The sequence below is a fragment of the Leptinotarsa decemlineata genome, unplaced genomic scaffold (assembly GCF_025532065.1).
Source record: "Leptinotarsa decemlineata unplaced genomic scaffold, Ldec_3_MD MMD2_tig00004307_RagTag_RagTag, whole genome shotgun sequence".
Lineage (NCBI taxonomy): Eukaryota > Metazoa > Arthropoda > Insecta > Coleoptera > Chrysomelidae > Leptinotarsa > Leptinotarsa decemlineata.
Window position 1 is genome coordinate 8747256 of NW_027412606.1, and position 19476 is coordinate 8766731.

General features: G+C 32.2%; 1 protein-coding gene across 2 annotated transcripts in view; it reads right to left on the minus strand.

Moving 5' to 3' along the window:
- Positions 1–19476, minus strand: part of LOC111515519 (probable RNA-binding protein 46) — a 56104-nt gene that overhangs the window by 16335 nt on the left and 20293 nt on the right. For both annotated transcript variants that reach the window (XM_074178934.1, XM_074178933.1), the window contains 2 exons: positions 6475–6652; positions 4184–4283 (listed from right to left, as the gene is read on the minus strand). In XM_074178934.1, coding sequence (XP_074035035.1) covers positions 4184–4283; positions 6475–6652 — 278 coding nt within the window. The remainder of the gene's footprint in view (positions 1–4183; positions 4284–6474; positions 6653–19476) is intronic.

Here is a 19476-nt window from a genome sequence, read left to right on the forward strand (position 1 = left end):
TGATTTTACGAGGTAAGTATATTGATTTTATTTCCGATGTTATTAGTTCTTGATCTTTAGAAATATTTTAATTCAGTACCATGTCAAAGTAGGTTTTTATTGTATCTTTCACAGAAGTTTAGAATTATTCGTTTTTGTACAAAATTTGTTAACCTCAAAAGTTACCTAGTCGGGCAAAGAGAATATGGTATCAACTTTGCCCGCTATTCGTTATTATTGACTTGTAATTTGAGTTGAGTTGTTAACATATCTGAAGGATATGGATTCTGTTTTTTTTGGACTAACTCGAGACGAGGTTAAAAATTGGCGTTCATATACGCTAAGAAAAATAATTTGAACTATCCGAAAAACTGGAACAAGTACCTACGAAAAAGCAAGAGATGACTGGTTATCGTCATTTTTGTCTCGCCACAATCAAATTTCCCTGAGGACTCCAGAAGCAACATCGTTTGCAAGGGCTAAAGGATTTAACAGACGTGAAGCTGGACGTTTTTATGAAAACCTTGAAGCTTTGACTGCAAAACATGACATTGATGCATCTAGATTGTACAATATGGATGAGACAGGTATATCGACAACCACCAATAAGCCACCTAAAGTGCTATCAACGAAAGGAAAGAAACAGGTTGGCATAATTGCCAGTGCAGAACGTGGTCAATTAACGACGGTCATCGGTTGCTGTAATGCCGCTGATTCGTTTCTCCCACCATTCTTAATTATTGCCAGGAAAAAGATGCAACCTAGACTACTTGATGGTGGGCCACCCGGCACTCAAGGAACCTGTACTCCAAATGGTTGGACTTCAGGAGAGGTATTTCTTGATTGGATGCGTTTCTTCGTGGAACATGTTCGGCCTACACCTGAGAAAAAGATACTTCTATTGGACAACCATGAGAGCCATAAGTATTACCCAGCTTTGGATTACGCTAGCAAAAACAACATCGTAATCTTATCCTTGGCTCCACATAAAACGCAAAGATGCAGCCCATGGATGTAGCTGTTTACGGCCCATTGAAAACATATTTTGAAAGGGAGGTAAATGCTTTCCAAAAATCTCACCCTGGACGCATTATAAATCAATATGATGTGGCCAGACTGCTATCACCAGCTTTCCTGAAATGTGCAGTAGCTATAAATGCCGTTCATGGTTTTGAAAGACCTGGTATTTGGCCAGTGAATAAATATGCTTTTGGTGACGAAGATTACGAACCAGCCGCTGTAATTGCAGGAACATCTAACATGAATATTGGTACAGAAAGCACAAACTCACCAGAAAGGATTGATATTCCAGGATCTTTTGCAGAAACTTCTTCAACCCCTTCGCCTTCGCTTTTGTAAGAATTTATTCCACCAAACCCAGTGGATCCTCTAGTAGAAATAATTCCATCGCTAAACAGAGCTACCCCTTTTGAGCTTGAAGCCCTTGTTGCGTCAATTACAGACTCTTTTAAAACACCTGAAAAGATTAGTAGCGAGGTTGGATGTACACCTCAGCCAGAACCTGGATGTTCCCAAATTGTCTCCGCTGTTGAGCCGCATGTAGCAACAAATGCTCAGACAATTGACACAATGCTGCCAGAGATCGAAGAAAATACTCAACGAAATATAAGCCGTGACAAATCACCAGATCCGGAACCTGGATGCTCAACCTCCCACTATAGCCCTTTGGTTTTGAGACCTATACCAAATCCTGCCAAAACAATGACCACTCGTAAACGGAAACTACAAAAATCTGAAATATTAACGAGTACGCTGATCAAGGAAAACCAAAAGCAGAAATTTGAGAAAAAAGACTGGATGATAAATCAACAAAAGTTACTGTTAAGACTGTTACTAAGAAAACTAAGACTGACAATAATAAGAAAAAAGCTTAAACAGCCAAAGAAAATTAAAGAATTTAAGGATATTTTATGCTTTTTTTGCGGAGAAATTTACATTGAAAAAGATGATAATCCTATTGAAAATTGGATTCGATGTGACATTTGTCAACAATGGTGTCACGAAGAATGTTCCGCATTCGATGGCACGGAAGGATATATTTGTGATAACTGCCAATCTTAATTTTTTAATTATTTAAGTTCAAGTTTTGTATTTTTCAGTTTATTAAAAAAAAAGTTTATTTAGTTTGTTACTCTCGTTTTCAGAGTTATTAACATGAGTATTCACTTTGCCCGAGTACTGTATCCGCTTCACCCAGGGGTCCGGGCAAAGCGAATACTTTCGTACTTATTTAAATTCTATTTCCAGTTAATATATGTTTAATTATTTAGGTTAACTGATGACAGTATTTGTAAGAGCAATTAATAAAGACCGATTTGTACTAGTTATTTTGTTTTTATACGTTATACCTTCTCTGCTATAACCTTAAATATCTTAAGGTATCCACTTTGCCCGGCCTTCCCCTATTCTAATGATACGAGTAAAAATCTAGTGTACAAGACATCATTATCAATGGCCCTTTTTGGCAGGGTCCGGATCAGTGAGCAATACTCTAATCGTGGTTTTTCCTACAAGTTGAATAGAGCAATAAAACTTTCATTTTTCAAATGTACACATCTTCTGAAAATCAATCCAAGCATTATCTTCACTGTTGATACAATTTTGCTTTTCTCATTTGAAAAGTTCAATTTTGAGTCAAAATATCTACCAGGATCTTTGGATAAGTCCAATTGATTTAATTCCTCTTGCCTACTTAAACAATTATTGTAATCCATAAATTTAGTTTTCAACTTATTTCTAGAATAATGACATTTCTGAATGTTGAAAAGTAATTTGTTCCTTACACACCAATCTGTTGAGCAGTCTACATCAAGTAGCTCGTAATCATTAAATATTTTATATCTCTGAATAGTTTCAGCTCATGGGCAAAAAGAATAATGCTCCTAGTTAAATTATTCCGTATGTTACTGACATACATTGAGAAAAGAATTGATGCTAAATTATTTCCCTGAGGTCTTGATACTTCACATATTGAGAGTGACTACTGAGATATAATTTGAATAAGTGCACTAGATTTGTGTTAAACCAATTTCACTAACATTATTTCGTGGTCCAATTTCTAAAAGACCTTTGAAAAATCTGTGCATATTTCTACTCAAGCCTTTTTTTCGATTGCATTGCTGATGGTTTCTGCTATGAAGCCACGTTGATCAAGCGGTATATTTTTTCTGAAATTGATATTTCAAAGGGATTTACAAAATTAGACAATAGAGCAGTTAGACGGTAATTTCAAAATTGGTTATAACTCCAATAGAAATGTGGATGTTCTTATTGCTATGTTAATGATTATTTGAAGTTGTTTGACAAATACATAAGCTCAATCATTCACAAGATTACTTGGAATTTCATCATATCCAAATGTATTCTTAGAATTCAGGTTTTTTCAGGACTGTCAAAATTTCATCTTCACTGAAGAGTTCAATCATTACAGTTGTATGTATTGTATTCAAAAAAACTTGTTTTCGTTTGACTCACAGCCAAAGTTTTCGTGAAGACTTTTGGCTTTTTGAAATTGTAATTGTATTTTCTTGAGAAAATAATTATTTTAAAATATACACCTCTCCCAATGTTCCCACAGTAGGACCTGAAAATTGGCTGCAGGAAAACAACTACTTCCCTGGCTAATATGGAAATATTTATTTTCTTAAAATTTATGTATCTCTCCTCAAAACAGTCGTCAAGACATATCATGATTTCGAGATGCTGTTAATAACAGGATAGAGCTGTTATTAGTTAATAGTCCTTGTCTCAGATGAAGGTTTTCCATCGAGTTCGAAATACTACTGTTTTGGTTGGATCTGTCCTGCATTGACAAGGGGTAATACTCATAAACCGGTCTGTAGGTATCACTCAATTGATTTCAGCGAGGTCCTGCTGCTGGCCGAACAAAAAGCAGCTGCAAGAATTTTCTCTGTGAGGAAATTTCTACTAATGTCTGTTTGCTTTAATGTCCATCGTGATATTAGTCGGGAAATTAGTTGTTTTCCGGCAGGAAATTGCCAGAATATTCCAAATTTCCTTCAGAAATATTTATTTCCTTTGCTAGTTTGTATTCTCACTGGGACAGTCACCAAATGACATAAATAAATCACTGTTAATATAGAATTTGCTGTTGAATAATGAGGTGTGGCTTGAAAAGAAATAATTAAAAAATGATTCTGATAAAAACAGTATAGGTACTCACGTGCAAAAATTGTTGGGACCACAGTTCAGTCTATTTTTTTTGCTAAAACGACGAGGTATTGCCCATTCCACTTCAATCAGACGGTTTCCAATAACAAAATCTATAAAAAAGATGTGAAAAACTTACAGACTTTTAGTTGACGTTGTGAAAATATTACCAAAACGTCTTATTTAACAGTCAACAAAATATAAACAATGATATGTAGAATGTAGGATATAAGTCAAAACATAAATTTAAAATCCTTAAAATAGCTTAATATACAACATCATGAAAACGGTTAATTTGAAAAGGAAATATTTTTAGATGAAAATAGTTTTTTGGAAAGAAGCTTATTGTCTTTCTGTTCAACTGTTCCACATTTTTTTTTTGTTTTTCTAGATTATTTGAAGAATATTGCTTCCAAGATAGATTATATTTTACATCAATACCTATTATTAAATCAAAATCAACTTCTGTAGCCTCGGTAAGGCCTTCTAAGTATGAAGAAAATGTCGCCCAATTGAATTGTCTTTTACACTCGAATAATATACCAATATCACTGGTAAAAACCAAAATTATAAGAGTTTAAGAACAATAAATCGGTATTGAACACGCCTGAAGAAGTTATAAACTGTGTAAAACACATGTTGCAGTTCTTTAAGAAGTTTCATTAAAACACTTCATGAAGTTGTGCTTAAAAATATTAAATTCAAAAGTACGACTCTAAAATTTGAAGTTCCCCAAAGGTCATTAACTCTGGATCACTTCTCTTCAACATCTGCCTAAATAAACAATAGTTTAACTGATTGATAATCAGTTCCACTGAAACAACTACTATTCTGAATGTTTGTTCGATTCAACTACTTAGGTACTATGCACATTAAAAGATGCACAAAAAACAAGATCGGCAAAATGAGAAACAGCTTGGGAATGGAGACAGTAAACAGAGTCTAGCAAATGAAAAATATGATGTAAAGCAACGAAGTCAATGGAAAATAATGATCAAAAAGACGAGTTGTTCACATTAACATCAAATGCAGAACAAATTATTTCGGAACTTCATGAAAGGCATCAAATATTCATTATAGTGCTCATTACAAATGAATCAATCTTCCAGGACACATAGAACTGAGGATGACAAAAAAGTTGTTGTGAAAGATATATCAGCTAGACAGATAATATAAAAGTTTTCAAACTAGGAAATTTTCAAACCAATACTATGCGGCTTTCTCAAATACTGCATATAGATATACAGCAGTTGTGAATTTTGTACATCGAAACCATAAAAATGGAAATTGAAATACTCATTAGTAGAATCCTGCTCTGTAATTGACCAACCGGACGAAATTATGAGCCAACCACAGGAAAATAAATAATACTTCAGGGAAAAAAAGAACAATTTTTGTTGTCCTGATTACATCAAAACGTCGAGAAAGTAATTCAGAATAAACTGCAGTCAACATTGCCTAAAATGACAAATACAATGGAATCTGACCCTGAAAACCTGAAATAATTTTGAAGTAGCCCCTATTAACTTTTTTTCACTACTGCTTGCTTGAGAGCTAACTTTTCTTCCCAATGTGATAAAAAATTGCTTCAATTTGCACCCTATGCACAATGTCATATTTTTGAATATTACTTCATCGTTGATGTTGATTAAAGCTTCATTTTTTCATATACCTATTCCATATCCTGAAAAAACTTTTATCGTTATCCATGTTGAATTCAGAAAAAAAGGTGTTAGAATACTCATATTTCGATAGTTCAAATTTTAATTTTCTTTATGTATAAACAGATTTAGAAGCAAAGGATAGATAATACAATAGAAAAGTAAAAGAACTGTAAGAAACAACTACTCTTAGATTAACAATGGAATTTAGAATATATGTTTCAATTCCATAACGAATTTTTGAAGTACAGACTGGATGAAAAAAAGTGATTTTTGTATAATTCAATGTTCATATGAAAGTTGTTGTTTTGTAAGTATTTTTTCTTTTGTATAATTCAATGTTCATGTAAAAGTGGTTGTTTCAGGAAGGGTTTTTTCTTCTAGTTTGTATCTGAAACTAACTGCACATCTTTGTAAAAAGTTGATTTTGAACTTGATTGGTTTATTCCTTCCTATGGAAGTTTTTGTATAAAGATGGAAAAGCCAAAACCAAAAAGCTTTTTTTCCTTCATATTGCATCACAAATATTTCACTAAACATTATTTTGTACACGTACATTGAAAAATTGAGATATTTATATCATGCGGTGTTGATTTTTAGATATACACTGTCTAGTGTCTGATGTACAATTTCCAATACTTACTTTGGAGTTTCTGTTTCGCAAATTCGGCATCGCTTCTGTTAGAAAAATGAACAAAAGCATAGTTCAACATTTTGTGGAGCTTTGTTACTATCCGAGATCCTACTACACTGCAAACGCAGGTGTGAACTTCCGCCTCAGTATATTTGAATGGTACATTTCTCAAGTATAAAACAGTAACCTGAAATTTAAAGAAAAATTGGTTAAGAGATTATACTGTGCACAAACTGTTTTCAAAACATATGCTTGCATAGCAAACAATCCCAAGTAAAAGTGGAAGATTTTTAAAAGATAGTTGAGGAATAGCTGGAGATATGAAAGACAGAAATTGCATTGAAAGAACCCTTTCCAAATATATAATCTTTAAAAGATGCCTTTTATAGGGTATTCAAGGTCTCCATCTGAATAGAAAATAAATCCAGATCAATAGATAATCTGCAAAGTGTAACGAATTATAATTCGATTGCTTTCGATTGCGTTGATCATAAGACACTGCTGCGGAAGCTGAGCCATTATGGGATAAGAGGAACAAATTTGACCTGGTTTGGTTCATATTTGACAGGACGTCGACAGGTGGTGAAAACATCAAGTGGACAGTCTGATCTCAGTGTCCTAAAACATGAAGTACCTCAGGGGTCTGTTTTAGGACCAATGTTGTTTTAAATATACCTAAATGACCTATTATATGAAGTAATAAAGATATTAATCAGCTATCAAATATGATAAAAATAGATATTCAACAAATTCAAGCCTAGTGTAACGCGTGCTTCAACCTAAACAAAACAAAACTAGTTACTTTCAAATGTATACTAGACGATTTAGATTTGGATAACCACTACATAGAAAACAAACAGCACACTTAGCCAATAAATTAAATTTTAAAGAACATGTATTCCATCTGAGTAAAAACGTATCAGTTTAATCTTCCTCTTGAAAATAATCACTTGGTGATCGAAACACGTGTCGAGGTGTTAAAAATAACGATTTGGTGTTGGGCAAAAACTCCAGTATATTCATTACTACACCAAAGGTTCCAAACAATTCATCACAAGTACTCTTACTTTGAAAAATATCGAGGAATGTTATTCAGAAAAGTTGTTCAGCATAAAAAAATAAATCTAGATTTGAAGTCATGGCCATCTAAGTGGAGTTTTTTTGTTTACCCATTTTTTTAAAATGGGGGCTACAAAAAAAAATTGCTAAAACGATAAAAAGACAGCATCCTGTATACGACGGTTTATTTTAAAAGCCTGTTTACAAATTACACAACTATGGTGTTAACCACGGTCAATTTTTTTGAAGAGTAAAATAATTTTCAAAGTCTTTGGTGCAAAGTTAATTTTATTTTTTTTTAACACCAAAAATTACTCAAAATTATTCAGTATTGTAACAAGAACTTGATATTCAATAATATCAAATCACAAAACATCCAAATAAAATAGGTATTTCGGAACAAACTCATTGATTTTTGGAGATTTTCTTGTCCAAAATAAGTGTTTTAAGTTGGCTTCAAAACCAAACTTATGTTTGACATTTGCTAAATATTCATTACGTAGTTATTGTTATTGCTTATTTTGTTAACGTTTGATAATAAGTACTATTTAAATAATATCAAGATCTTACAAAAGTAAAAGAAACTGAGATTATATTGTTGTGTGGGGAAAATACACCAAGCAGAAAAGTTACAGACATTTTTAATGCCAGGCATCCTAATCGCTATGTAAATCACAATACAGTTACCCGTATTTTAAATAAATTTAAAGAAGGCAGTATTAATAACAATTTCAAAGAACCTCACACAGCTGCAAAAGTATCTAGAGAGGTGGAAGAGGAAATGTGTTTGAGTGTTATGGAAAATGATAAGAAATTAATCAAACAAATATCATCTCTTGATGTACATATTTACTACCGTACAAAAAATTTTAAGAAGAAATAAATTCAAACCAAAATGTATACATACCCTAAAAGAAAGGGATTTTATTCCAAGATTTGAGTTTTCCGCATGATAATACGAAAAAACGCACGTTTTCCGATATGTAAATATTTTATGGAGTGATGAAGCAACATTTACAACTAATGGAACAGTAAGTTTACAGAACTGTAGATGGTGGGCTTTAAAAAACCCTCATTTCACTATAGAGTGCAAGGACCAATACTCGTTTAATGTAAATGTGTTATGTGGACTGTTAAACAATACTGTAATTTGTCCCTTCTTCATTGATGGAAACCTTAATGCCAACCGATATTTGCAATTTTTACAACAAGATTTATTATCAATTTTAAATCAAATGCCGCGTAGACAGAGAGAAAGAATTTGGTATCAGTTAGATGGAGCTTGTGTTCACTGTAGTGTAGCGATACAACAATTTTTAAATTAAACATTTAAGTAATGGAAAATAGATAAGACGTTACTCAGGGTATCCATTGCCAGCGCGCTCACCAGATTTAACCCCAATGGATTTCTTCTTATGTGGTTTATTGAAGAACGAAGTTTACAAATATTGCCCTTTTAGGGATAGAGAACATTTAAAAACTCAAAACTGTGATTACTAATTGTGTCAAGGCCATTCAACCGGAGCACATTATGAATGCAGGATTGTGTAAGAAGAACCGAACTGTGTATGTTGCGGGATGGACATTCGGAAACATGTTTTTGTTTTTAAAGCGAATATAATAATTATTTTGGAGAAGAAAATCAATGAGTTCGTTCCGAAATACCCATTTTATATTGGTGTTTTGTGATTTGATATTATCGAATATCAAGTTCTTGTTACAATACTGTATAATTTTGAGTAATTTTCGTTGTTAACAAAAAATAAAAATAAGTTTGCACCAAAAACTTTGAAAATTATTTTACTTTTCAAAAAAATTGACCGTGGTTAACACCATAGTTGTGAAATTTGTAATATTACAGGCTGCTGTCGTATACAGGATGCTGTCTATTTACCGTTTTAGCAATTTTTTTTCGAAGTCCATATTAAAAAAATGGGTAAAAAAATAAAACTTCACTTAGATGGCGATGATTTCAAATCTAGATGTATTTTTTAATGCTGAACAACTTTTCTAAATAGTTCCTAAGATTTTACTCCTTTACTCCTGTCTCAAAATCAAATAATGGAAGGCTTCGTAGGCTATATAACGTGTGTTTTACTGTATTTTGTAGGTGAAAATAAACCAATGAATACGCGTATATATAGTAATACTACCTAATGAATCACCAACGTTTCACATTATTACCCATCATTCGGTTCAGAATGCTGCCTACTATAACAAGAACCGGTCTATTTCAGTATTTTTCGAGTTTGTTAAATGGTAGGTAGATGTTTGGATTAAGCCACGCGCCGATATCCATATTCAGGTAGACGAGAGTCGAGAATGACCACGTGGTAGGGTCGTGTCGGGACAAATTTTTATGAGATATCCCTTTGTTAAAGTGAAATCGGAGAGTAAAACGAAGTCCTTCAAAATAATCTCCTTTTATAATGTCGACCATAATTTGCGGGGAGGGTATATTGTACTAACATAATTATATCATAAAATATATAGAATCACAACCTGACAACAATGCTTTCGTTTAAATGCAATAATACTTCTGAGATTTTAGTACCTACTATTATGGAATTTTATGGGGTATATACGGAAACCTTTTTCTCAAATTAGGCTCCTGTTCATTAGTACGTCGATGTCTGTCTATAAAGGTCCAATGAGGTTTTACATTCTCAGTTCATAACTTGGTTACGTCAAATTTGTTAAATCTATTTCAGTTTCCGTTGTGACCAATTTGGTTTACCAGTTCATAGAATGAGAAAGTAAAAGTAATTTCTGTAAACGAACACACGTGGAGTTACAATTTTTCTTATTTTTTCTCCTTCCTACGCAGATCGTTGGACATACTAAGTAAAAATGTCAAACAATAAAACTATTTCTTTCGGATTTCACCTGAAAGAATTATCGGTAGATGATCTATCTATATACATATTTTCGTCAGATTTTTTATTGATGTAGGTATTGAAACTTTTTCCATTTTTTCGAAATTTTTTGTCAGTCTAGCTAGGGGCACTTTCAAAATCAAATTTCAATTTTTTACGATAGATATAGATAGTTAAAACTACCTAGAAAGTGAATGAGATTTCAAACAAATCAATTTATAAATCAAACATAGGCCGGTAGAGTGCAAGAAAAAATAGTTGACATCAACACATAAAAACTATTTTCATTTTAGACGCCTCAAGGACTATCTGTCCTAGAACAAACTTCGGACACTCGATTACTGCAAACAGGATTGAAAATAAATGATAGTTTGAAAAACTGAAAAAAAACCCGCTTTAAAACACAAACTGAAAAATGATTCGAAAGTAATTAAAGATTGTGTTCAACATCGATAATAATTCCTATGACTTGATGTAACTAATGACTTAATAAGTCTGAATTCAGAAAAAATCTATTTACAAAAAAATGAATTTTGTTGTAAAAAAGCGTACTATTCTATTACCTACTAAAGTAATAGTATCATCAGGAGGTATGCTGGGAAATAGCAGCATATTAATGTATCCTTTGATTAAGAATTTCTTGTATTGGCATAGATATGTGGATGACGTTTTGGTATGTTTTACAGGTACTTAGAGATTAGATACTTTTCATAGGGATATTAACAAAATTCATGAAATTAGATACTTTTCATAGGAATATTAACAAAATTCATGAAAAGATTAAATTCACTAATAAAGTAGAAGCAGACAATTCAATCAATTTTTGGACTTAACAATTAGTAAAATGAACAACAAACATGTCTTTTCAGTTTATCGCAAACCGTCCTATACGGATATTACTATACATTACGATTTTACCCATCCATATCAACACAAAATAGCAGCTTATAATAGCATGATTCACAGATTTTTCAATGTTCCTCTTTCAATAGATAATTTCAATAAAGAATTGAATATCATCAAGCAAATTACATTAATCAATGGGTTTAGAGCCGAATTAATAAACAAAATACTTTGAAAAAAATCTACGCAAAAGCGATTTGAGAAGTTTTTCCTATTGATAAGTTACATAATCAAAATCAAAATTATAGAGCTTCAATGTATTTTGGGAAAACAACGGAAAAAATGGCTCAATTTTTGAGGAAACGAGATAATAAAATTGCATATAGAACAAGTAACACGTCGGAAGAGTTAGTTAAAAATAATGAAGACAAAACATCCAAATTCGAGAAATCAGGTGTATGTAAATTAAAGTGTGGAACGTGTCCTAAGGCATACATTGGTCAGACTGGCAGAACATTTAGAAATCGAATCCATGAACATCATATAATCTATGTAAATAAGAAAACAAGATCAACATATTCAAATCATCTTTTAGAAGAAAATCGTATCTTTAACGAAGAGTTCGAAATTTTACACATAGAAAATAAAGGTTTGAAACTGAATCATTTGGAAGCAATGGAAATTGATAAACTTTAAAATTAAACATTCTAATGAATGACCAACTGGATTTAAATAGATCACCATTATTGAACTTGTTTTTTTAAAAACCCGAGGAAGTATTATTATTTATGTAGAAGTGAGATATATGCTTCAGGTAATCATAATTGAAAAGGTACCTCAGGTATATAAAATTGTAGAGGTTCAGGTAATTTGATGAAGGTAGTCCCAATTGTAGTTACGTGTGGTATATAAATATTAGCATAAGAATCAACTTGTAGTACTTATTCAAACAAATAATATATAAAATTTGAAATGGGTATTTTTTAGGACAGCTTTTTTTGGGAAAAAAGCTTTTTGGCTTTTATTACTTACTCTAGCTTTATACAAAAATGAGGGAAACTTCCAGAGAAAAAAAGGCAATCAGTTTCAAAATAAACTCTTTTACAAAGATGCGTACATCATGTTGTATAGAAGTTACTTTCAGATACAAACTGGAAGAAAAATTCCTCTCGAAACAACTACTTTCATAAACACATTGAATTACGCAATTTTATGTCACGGATAAGAAAAATTTACTCGAGTCACAATGACAGTACGTAAAGAAATTCATTCATACGCTTATTTGATTCAATTCCGACCATAGAAATCTTGAATACTACTGGAGTTTTTTCCCAACACCAAACCGTTATTTTAACACCTCGACACGTGTTTCGATCACCAAGTGATCATCTTCACAACAATGCCAACTTCACACTACACAGCACATCAAACAACTGATTATTTGAAGGAGAAAAACATCGATTTGATAACTCATTGCTCGTATTCTCCTGATTTATCACCTAGCGATCGTTTTTGTCAAAAAGAATGCGTGGACAGCGAGTATCACTTCAAGAAGCTTTGGAAGATTTCCAAAACCATGTTATCAATGTGTCAGTTTCAGAGTGAAAAACTGTTGATCTGAGTACAAAAAAAGTGTATCAATATAAATCGAAAAAAAAAGATCGAAGTTAATAACTAAATCTTAAAAAAAATGTTTCGTTCAGCTGTCAAAAAAACTATCGTTTCAGTTAGTTACGTTTTACGGGTATAAATGGCGCACACAATCCGCCATATTTTAAACTGACTATTCGATTCGCAGCATCCAACAGACGAAGGAGAGAAAATAAGATATGGCTGGCTTGGGCGGATCTACCCATTATCCGAACAGGTATTCACATAATAGTACCAGTCAGTAAGCCAACAGGTATAACTATTAGTCTGGATGGCAACAAAAGTCGCCGAATAGTCACAATTACAAAGATAATTGGCCAACAGAAAGGTATAAAGATTAATGAAACGTATACAAATTTAGACATTACGATTTACTGTCGGGTTATATATCTAAATTATTGAAATAAATTATGAATTATAATACTTTGGCCAAATTGGACACTTTCAAAGGGAAACTCCTATTTTCAAACTAGATAGATGAAAACTGATGACAGTGTCTGAGGATCAAATTTTATGACAAACTCAATGGTAAAAACCACATATCGACATCTATCATCGTTTCTGAATTACAGCATGTTTTTTGAAAATGTGCCTTTTTGACAAGTGGCTGCAAACTTTTTTCCTGTCAAAAATTTATTGTTCCTATGAAAACATTTCTGAATAACTTTTTTCGTAGAATTCAATGGTGTTAACAACTTATTTTTTCAAATGAGATATCAATAGTTATTGATGGAATTTTTTAATGAGACACCCTGTATATTCCTGCATATTTCAATAAAGCTTAAAATTACCTTTCCAAAAATGTAGAACACTTGATGTTTTTTTTGCTAGAGTTATCTTTGAAATACAGAGCTTTTAGGTATAAACTTTGAAAGACACACTTTGATCAAGTAGGCTTTGGACGATGCGGCGATGAAATAGATAGAAATTATTCAGTAGTAGCTATCAAATGTTGAGGAAAACTGAAAACAATTTATAGTATATATATTTTTTTCTGATTGATTCGGCCGTTACTTGATGAAGATCCATAGTAATTTCAAACTACACCTCAACGATTTGATCTCCACAAACTTTATTTGAACAATATATCACCTGTTTCGCTAATACATTAGCTTTTTCAAGTGATTTGTCAAATCACTTGAAAAAGCTAATGTCTTAGCGTTTGTGGAGATCAAATCGTTGAGGTGTTTTTTGATATTTATAGTATATTTACTACTAATGAATGAAACCTCGACAACAATAATAATGAACAAACAAAGAAATATATTTTTTCAGAGGAAGAAATGACTACCAGCTTCTCCTACACACAAAAGACACCTTTTCGGAAGGTTTTTTGCCGAAGTATTTAGTTTAACAGCAGTGATAGAAGCAAAACTTTGCATCACTACCGCTCCCAATTCGTATCTAGAATTGGTCGGCAATTTAAAAATAACATTTTTCAACCTACCCTAGAGGTAAAAGTCCACAGGCGATAGGTCCGGTGACCTGGCCGGCCAACCGTTGGGTTGCAGCCAAAAAATTGGTAACATTGGGGAATGTTCCTCAATTTGGGTTATTAGGTACAGCAAATGCAAGTTTGAACAAAATAAAGTTTAGTTTAATTCATGAGTTTTTCAAATTCACTTCGAAAACTATTCAAATTGATGTTTCAAATGTTGGGTTTTAATTTTTAAAGGGATTTGTTTATAATTCACATATTGGCAACAACGCCTATATCAAGTTGAAATAATTTATACGTACCTAGGTATTCTACTTTAAAAAAATGAAAATTATATTAATAAATCAACAATTAATGCAAAATATAAATTATAGTTCAATACCACCTCCACAAGCCACATAAACAACAGTTGTTTTGTTATTTATTTATACAGAGGAAGATAGGTTAGGTGCACAAAATGTCATATGTAACAGAATGTCTCGGAACTCGGAACATAAGTGAACAGAACAGCACGCTTCTGGAATATGTCATCTGTGTTTATCTCATACAGGTAACAGGTTCATTGTCCATTATTAGCTATAACCGATGTTGCCAAATGGTGAAATAGAAACGAATCCCTTTAAATGTTGAATGCATTATTTTATTCCTCTTTTTTAAGTATTTAAATCATTTTTTAAAGAAAAAGGTTGAAATGATAAGTTTAAAATGCGTTGTTTTATGGTATATAAATCAATAATCCAACCCCATTTTGATTACTGTGCATCTATTTTATTCTCTTTTGATTTGAACAAAGTGCAACAAATACAAAAACTACAAAATCGAGGAATGAGAATAATTTCAAAATGTAATATGTATACACCAATTTCTACCATGCTATCTGCTCTATAATGGCTCTCAGTATCCAAAAGATTACTCTATTGTTCCATGGTTTTCATTTATAAAATATTAAAAAAAAGACCCAACCGTACTTGCTATCATTAATAACTTTCAATAAGGACATTCATCACCATTCTACTAGGAACAGCAGTCACATTCATATAAATAGAACAAATACAAGAAATAGTATAAGCAATTTATTTTATATATATATATATATATATATATATATATATATATATATATATTTGTTCATTGCATATTGGTGAGCCCGGTATATGAACGGGGCGTTGGTCCACCCAGCACTTCCCGAATATATTTAGGTATATACTTTTCGGAATACTCTTCAGTGGTATGATTTTATTAATAGGCCCATCAGAGGGGTAGATTTTTTCTGAATATAAAAATTTTACATATCCTTTAAACCTTTGTCAGCCCCATGCTGTTGGTCAGCCCATAGTTATACAAATCGCTATATGAAGAGCATCTTGGTCAGCCCTACAATGCTGCCACATCGAAGGGCTGACCAGGAACGCGATCCATTTCAGTGTATCATTGAATTTCATCGTGAGGGTATCAAGTGTTTTTAAAATCCTGGCAAATCCAGTTTTTCAGAGGTAAACTATGTGTTAGTTTACGAGAAAAAATACATTAGGAAAAGAAAAAGATGCCGTTACTATTGACTATTTATGTTTCATATAGTTTCTGTATTATGTATGATTGATTACTTGTTTATTTTGTGGTAATTCATGATCACTTTAATGAAATGAATAAAAACACTTTTGTCTAAGTACCACTAGTTGATTTTATGTATACGACCAGTTTCGGGTTTGACCCCGCATTATTAAGTATTTTTTCAATACTTCAAATCAAATCAAAACTCTTTATTTCCGTAGACCTAGGGACGGCATGGAAAAAGTCACATAACTCAGTACAATTACAATGAGGTCACAATCATAAAACAACATAATTACATGATTACATAACATTCAGACTATAAAAGGGGTACAAAAATTAAAATTTAAAATTCCAAATCAGACTGAAAAAATTCATCAAGCGAATAAAATACCCTTTCACATAATACTTTCCGAACTTTTTGTTTAGGGAGCTTTACACTAGTTATTTTTTAATGGATATTGGGAGCTTGTTGTACAGTTTTTTTGACATGATATGAGGTCCATTAGTCACCTTGGCTAACTTATGACTAGGAATTAAAATGTTATAGTTTTTTCTCAGGGTGAAGCCCGAAAGAAGACATGTATCATCTCTGTTCTAAAACTTGGAGCAATTTGATTTAACGTAGATTACGCAATTAAAAATATACATGCAAGTAACAGTTAATATATTCAACTTTGCAAATAGTGGTTTACAGGAATCGAGTTTTTTTTTAAAACAAATTGTTCTAATATTTTTTTTCTGGAAAATTAATAAGACACTGATTCTATTGCAGTTGCCAAAACAAATAATACAGTAATTGAGGGCAGAGTAAATATATGCATAATAGTAACTTTTAAGAATTTCAATAGACACAAAATTACGCAGATTCCATATAACGAAACAATGGGTCGCTAATTTCTTCAGTATGAAATCAACATGATGATTCCAATTGAGTTGGGAATCAATAAAAACTCCTAAAAATTTTTTATAGTTTACCTGTTCAATATTTTTAATCTCAGACCTAACCAATACACTACAATCAGTTTCCTGAATTGTAAAGAAAATGGTGTTGGTTTTAAGATTATTTAGAATCAAGCCATTCTTAGAACAATAATTTTGCATGTTGAATACAGCATCATTTGCTCTTACTGACAATGTTTCACATTCCGAACCACTGACAGTAAAAGATGTGTTATCAGCAAATTGTATAGAGCACTGTGGATGATTAATTTTTGAAAGGTCATTAACAAATAAAATAAATAGTGTAGGCCCCAAAACACTACCTTGAGGCACACCTGTAACAACGTTTCGAAATGACCCAGTCTGAAACCTAACTTTAACAACCTGTGTACGACCAGTTGAATAGGTTTCAATCCATTTCAGACTTGGACCACGAACGCCCATGTCAAACAGTTCATCAAGAAGAAGACCATGATGACTGATATCAAACGCTCGTGTCAAGTCGAAAAGAACACTAAGTGATTTTTCATCGTTGTCGAAGTTTGATAATACATGATTATGTAGAGAAAGGATGGCATCCTGGGTTGACAAGCCCACTTGAAACCTATATTTGTTGTCAGATACGATATTGTATTTATTTAAAAAGGACACAAGTTTTGATATGATTCTTCAAATATTTTCGAAAATGGAGATAGTAAAGCAATACCTCTGTAGTTCGACATTACATGCTTATCGCTTTTTTTATAGACTGGGACGACCATTGCTTGCTTAAGTCGGGAAGGAAAAATACCTTCAGAGAAAGATAAATTGATCAGATAAATCAGAGGTTCCATTATTTTCAAAGCAGCCTTCATTAAAACATTGCCTGGCAATTCATCAACCCCACTGAAATTTTTCGAACATGCGAATTTAATTATTTCCACGAGTTCAGTTTCATCTACTGGATAGAGGAAAAGACTCTCAGTTTTTACACAACGATTTTCAATGCCACCAGGTGCAGTATTTTTTACTAATGACTCCACTGAATCGACAAAATAACTACTAAATGCTTGAGATATACCGGGACCATCGTCAACAAGTACACCATCGCCAATGTCTTAGATGAATCGTTTATAATAGTATTTTTCCTGATGATAGACCAGGCAGCTTCAGATTTATGTTGAGCCTTGAGGAATTGATTATTAAAGTATTGACTTTTTGGGAGCACAATTTTTTGTCTATGATTTTTTAAGAGTTGCTTATATTGACCCAATAAATGTACATTGGTTTGGCTCTTGTTCAAATTATAAATATCTCTGAGTAATATACCTTCTTCAACGATATCCTTAGTAATCCATGGTTTGTGTCTACTTGAATTTTGATTTTGTTTAATTTTTTGAAACTGTTTAGGAAAGGATATATCAAAAGCTTGAAGAAAAACATCATGAAAATGGGAAAATTTAGTATCGAAGTCAAATTCAGTGAAGTATAGAAAATTGCACTTTTCATCCGATAATAAATTTATGAAATGGAGGATATCATGATCATCAAAATTTCTCTTCAAAAAATAATGGTATATATCAGCGGCGACGAAATTTATAGGTAAGGTAATACTTGGTAATGGGGTCAAACCCGAAAACGGTCATATAAATAAAATCAAATATAGGTAATTAGACAAAAGTGTTTTTATTCATTTCATTAAAGTTTCAGTATTCCTACGGAATCTGCAATTGTTTGACACGCGTTAACTATTTTGGCACGAAACTCTTTGAGAACCGTTACGATCTTTGCAATGGTCCTAATGCTATTTTGTTAATTGGCTTGCCAATATTTTGGTATACTTAGAGAATATATAGGTATATGACGATTACAAATAAATATCATAGAATCTACTTAATTTTAAGTAATTCACTGTTTTCCAATTCCTAACTCAAATGAAATATTATTTTCCTGTGTTTTCATTTTTAGTTCGAATGGATGTTCCAAATTTGGTATATCGATTTGATGTGAATGTGTGTAGAAAGTAGCAAGTATTAGAATAAATATGATACTTCACGGAAGCTCATCATTTTTTTTTAACAAATAGACGTTACAGTTTGTTCAGGACTGTTGTATTAAATATTCATTATGCATGTATTTCTTCAAGCATTACGATATCCATTTATCACTAGTGAATAATGGAATCATTACAGAAAAGCAAGTAGGCAAGTTCGTTGAATATGTCAATTCCATCCACCCGTCAATAAAATTTACCACTGAGAGGAAGGTAAATAATTCATTAAATTACCTTGACTCAACCATTATAAAAAATAACAATGAACATGAATTTGCAATTTTCCACAAACCATCTTACACGGACATTATCATACATAATTCCTCTACGCACTCTTACCAGCATAAAGTTGCTGCATTCAATAATATTCTTCATAGACTATTGAATAATTTCCAGAGAGAGCTGAGTTTGATCAAACAAATCAAACAAAAACTACAAAAGCAAGCCATGGACCATATCTACCCAAATTCAAGATGCCATAACGTCAGTTATGAGACATTGTCATTTTTGGCTGAACCAACCAATAATATTTTTTTGAAGAAAGACTGCGTAAACTTAGCTCACAGAAATAGTAATAGTCCGAATAATAGTGTAAGTGAATTTATTGAAAACAATAAAGA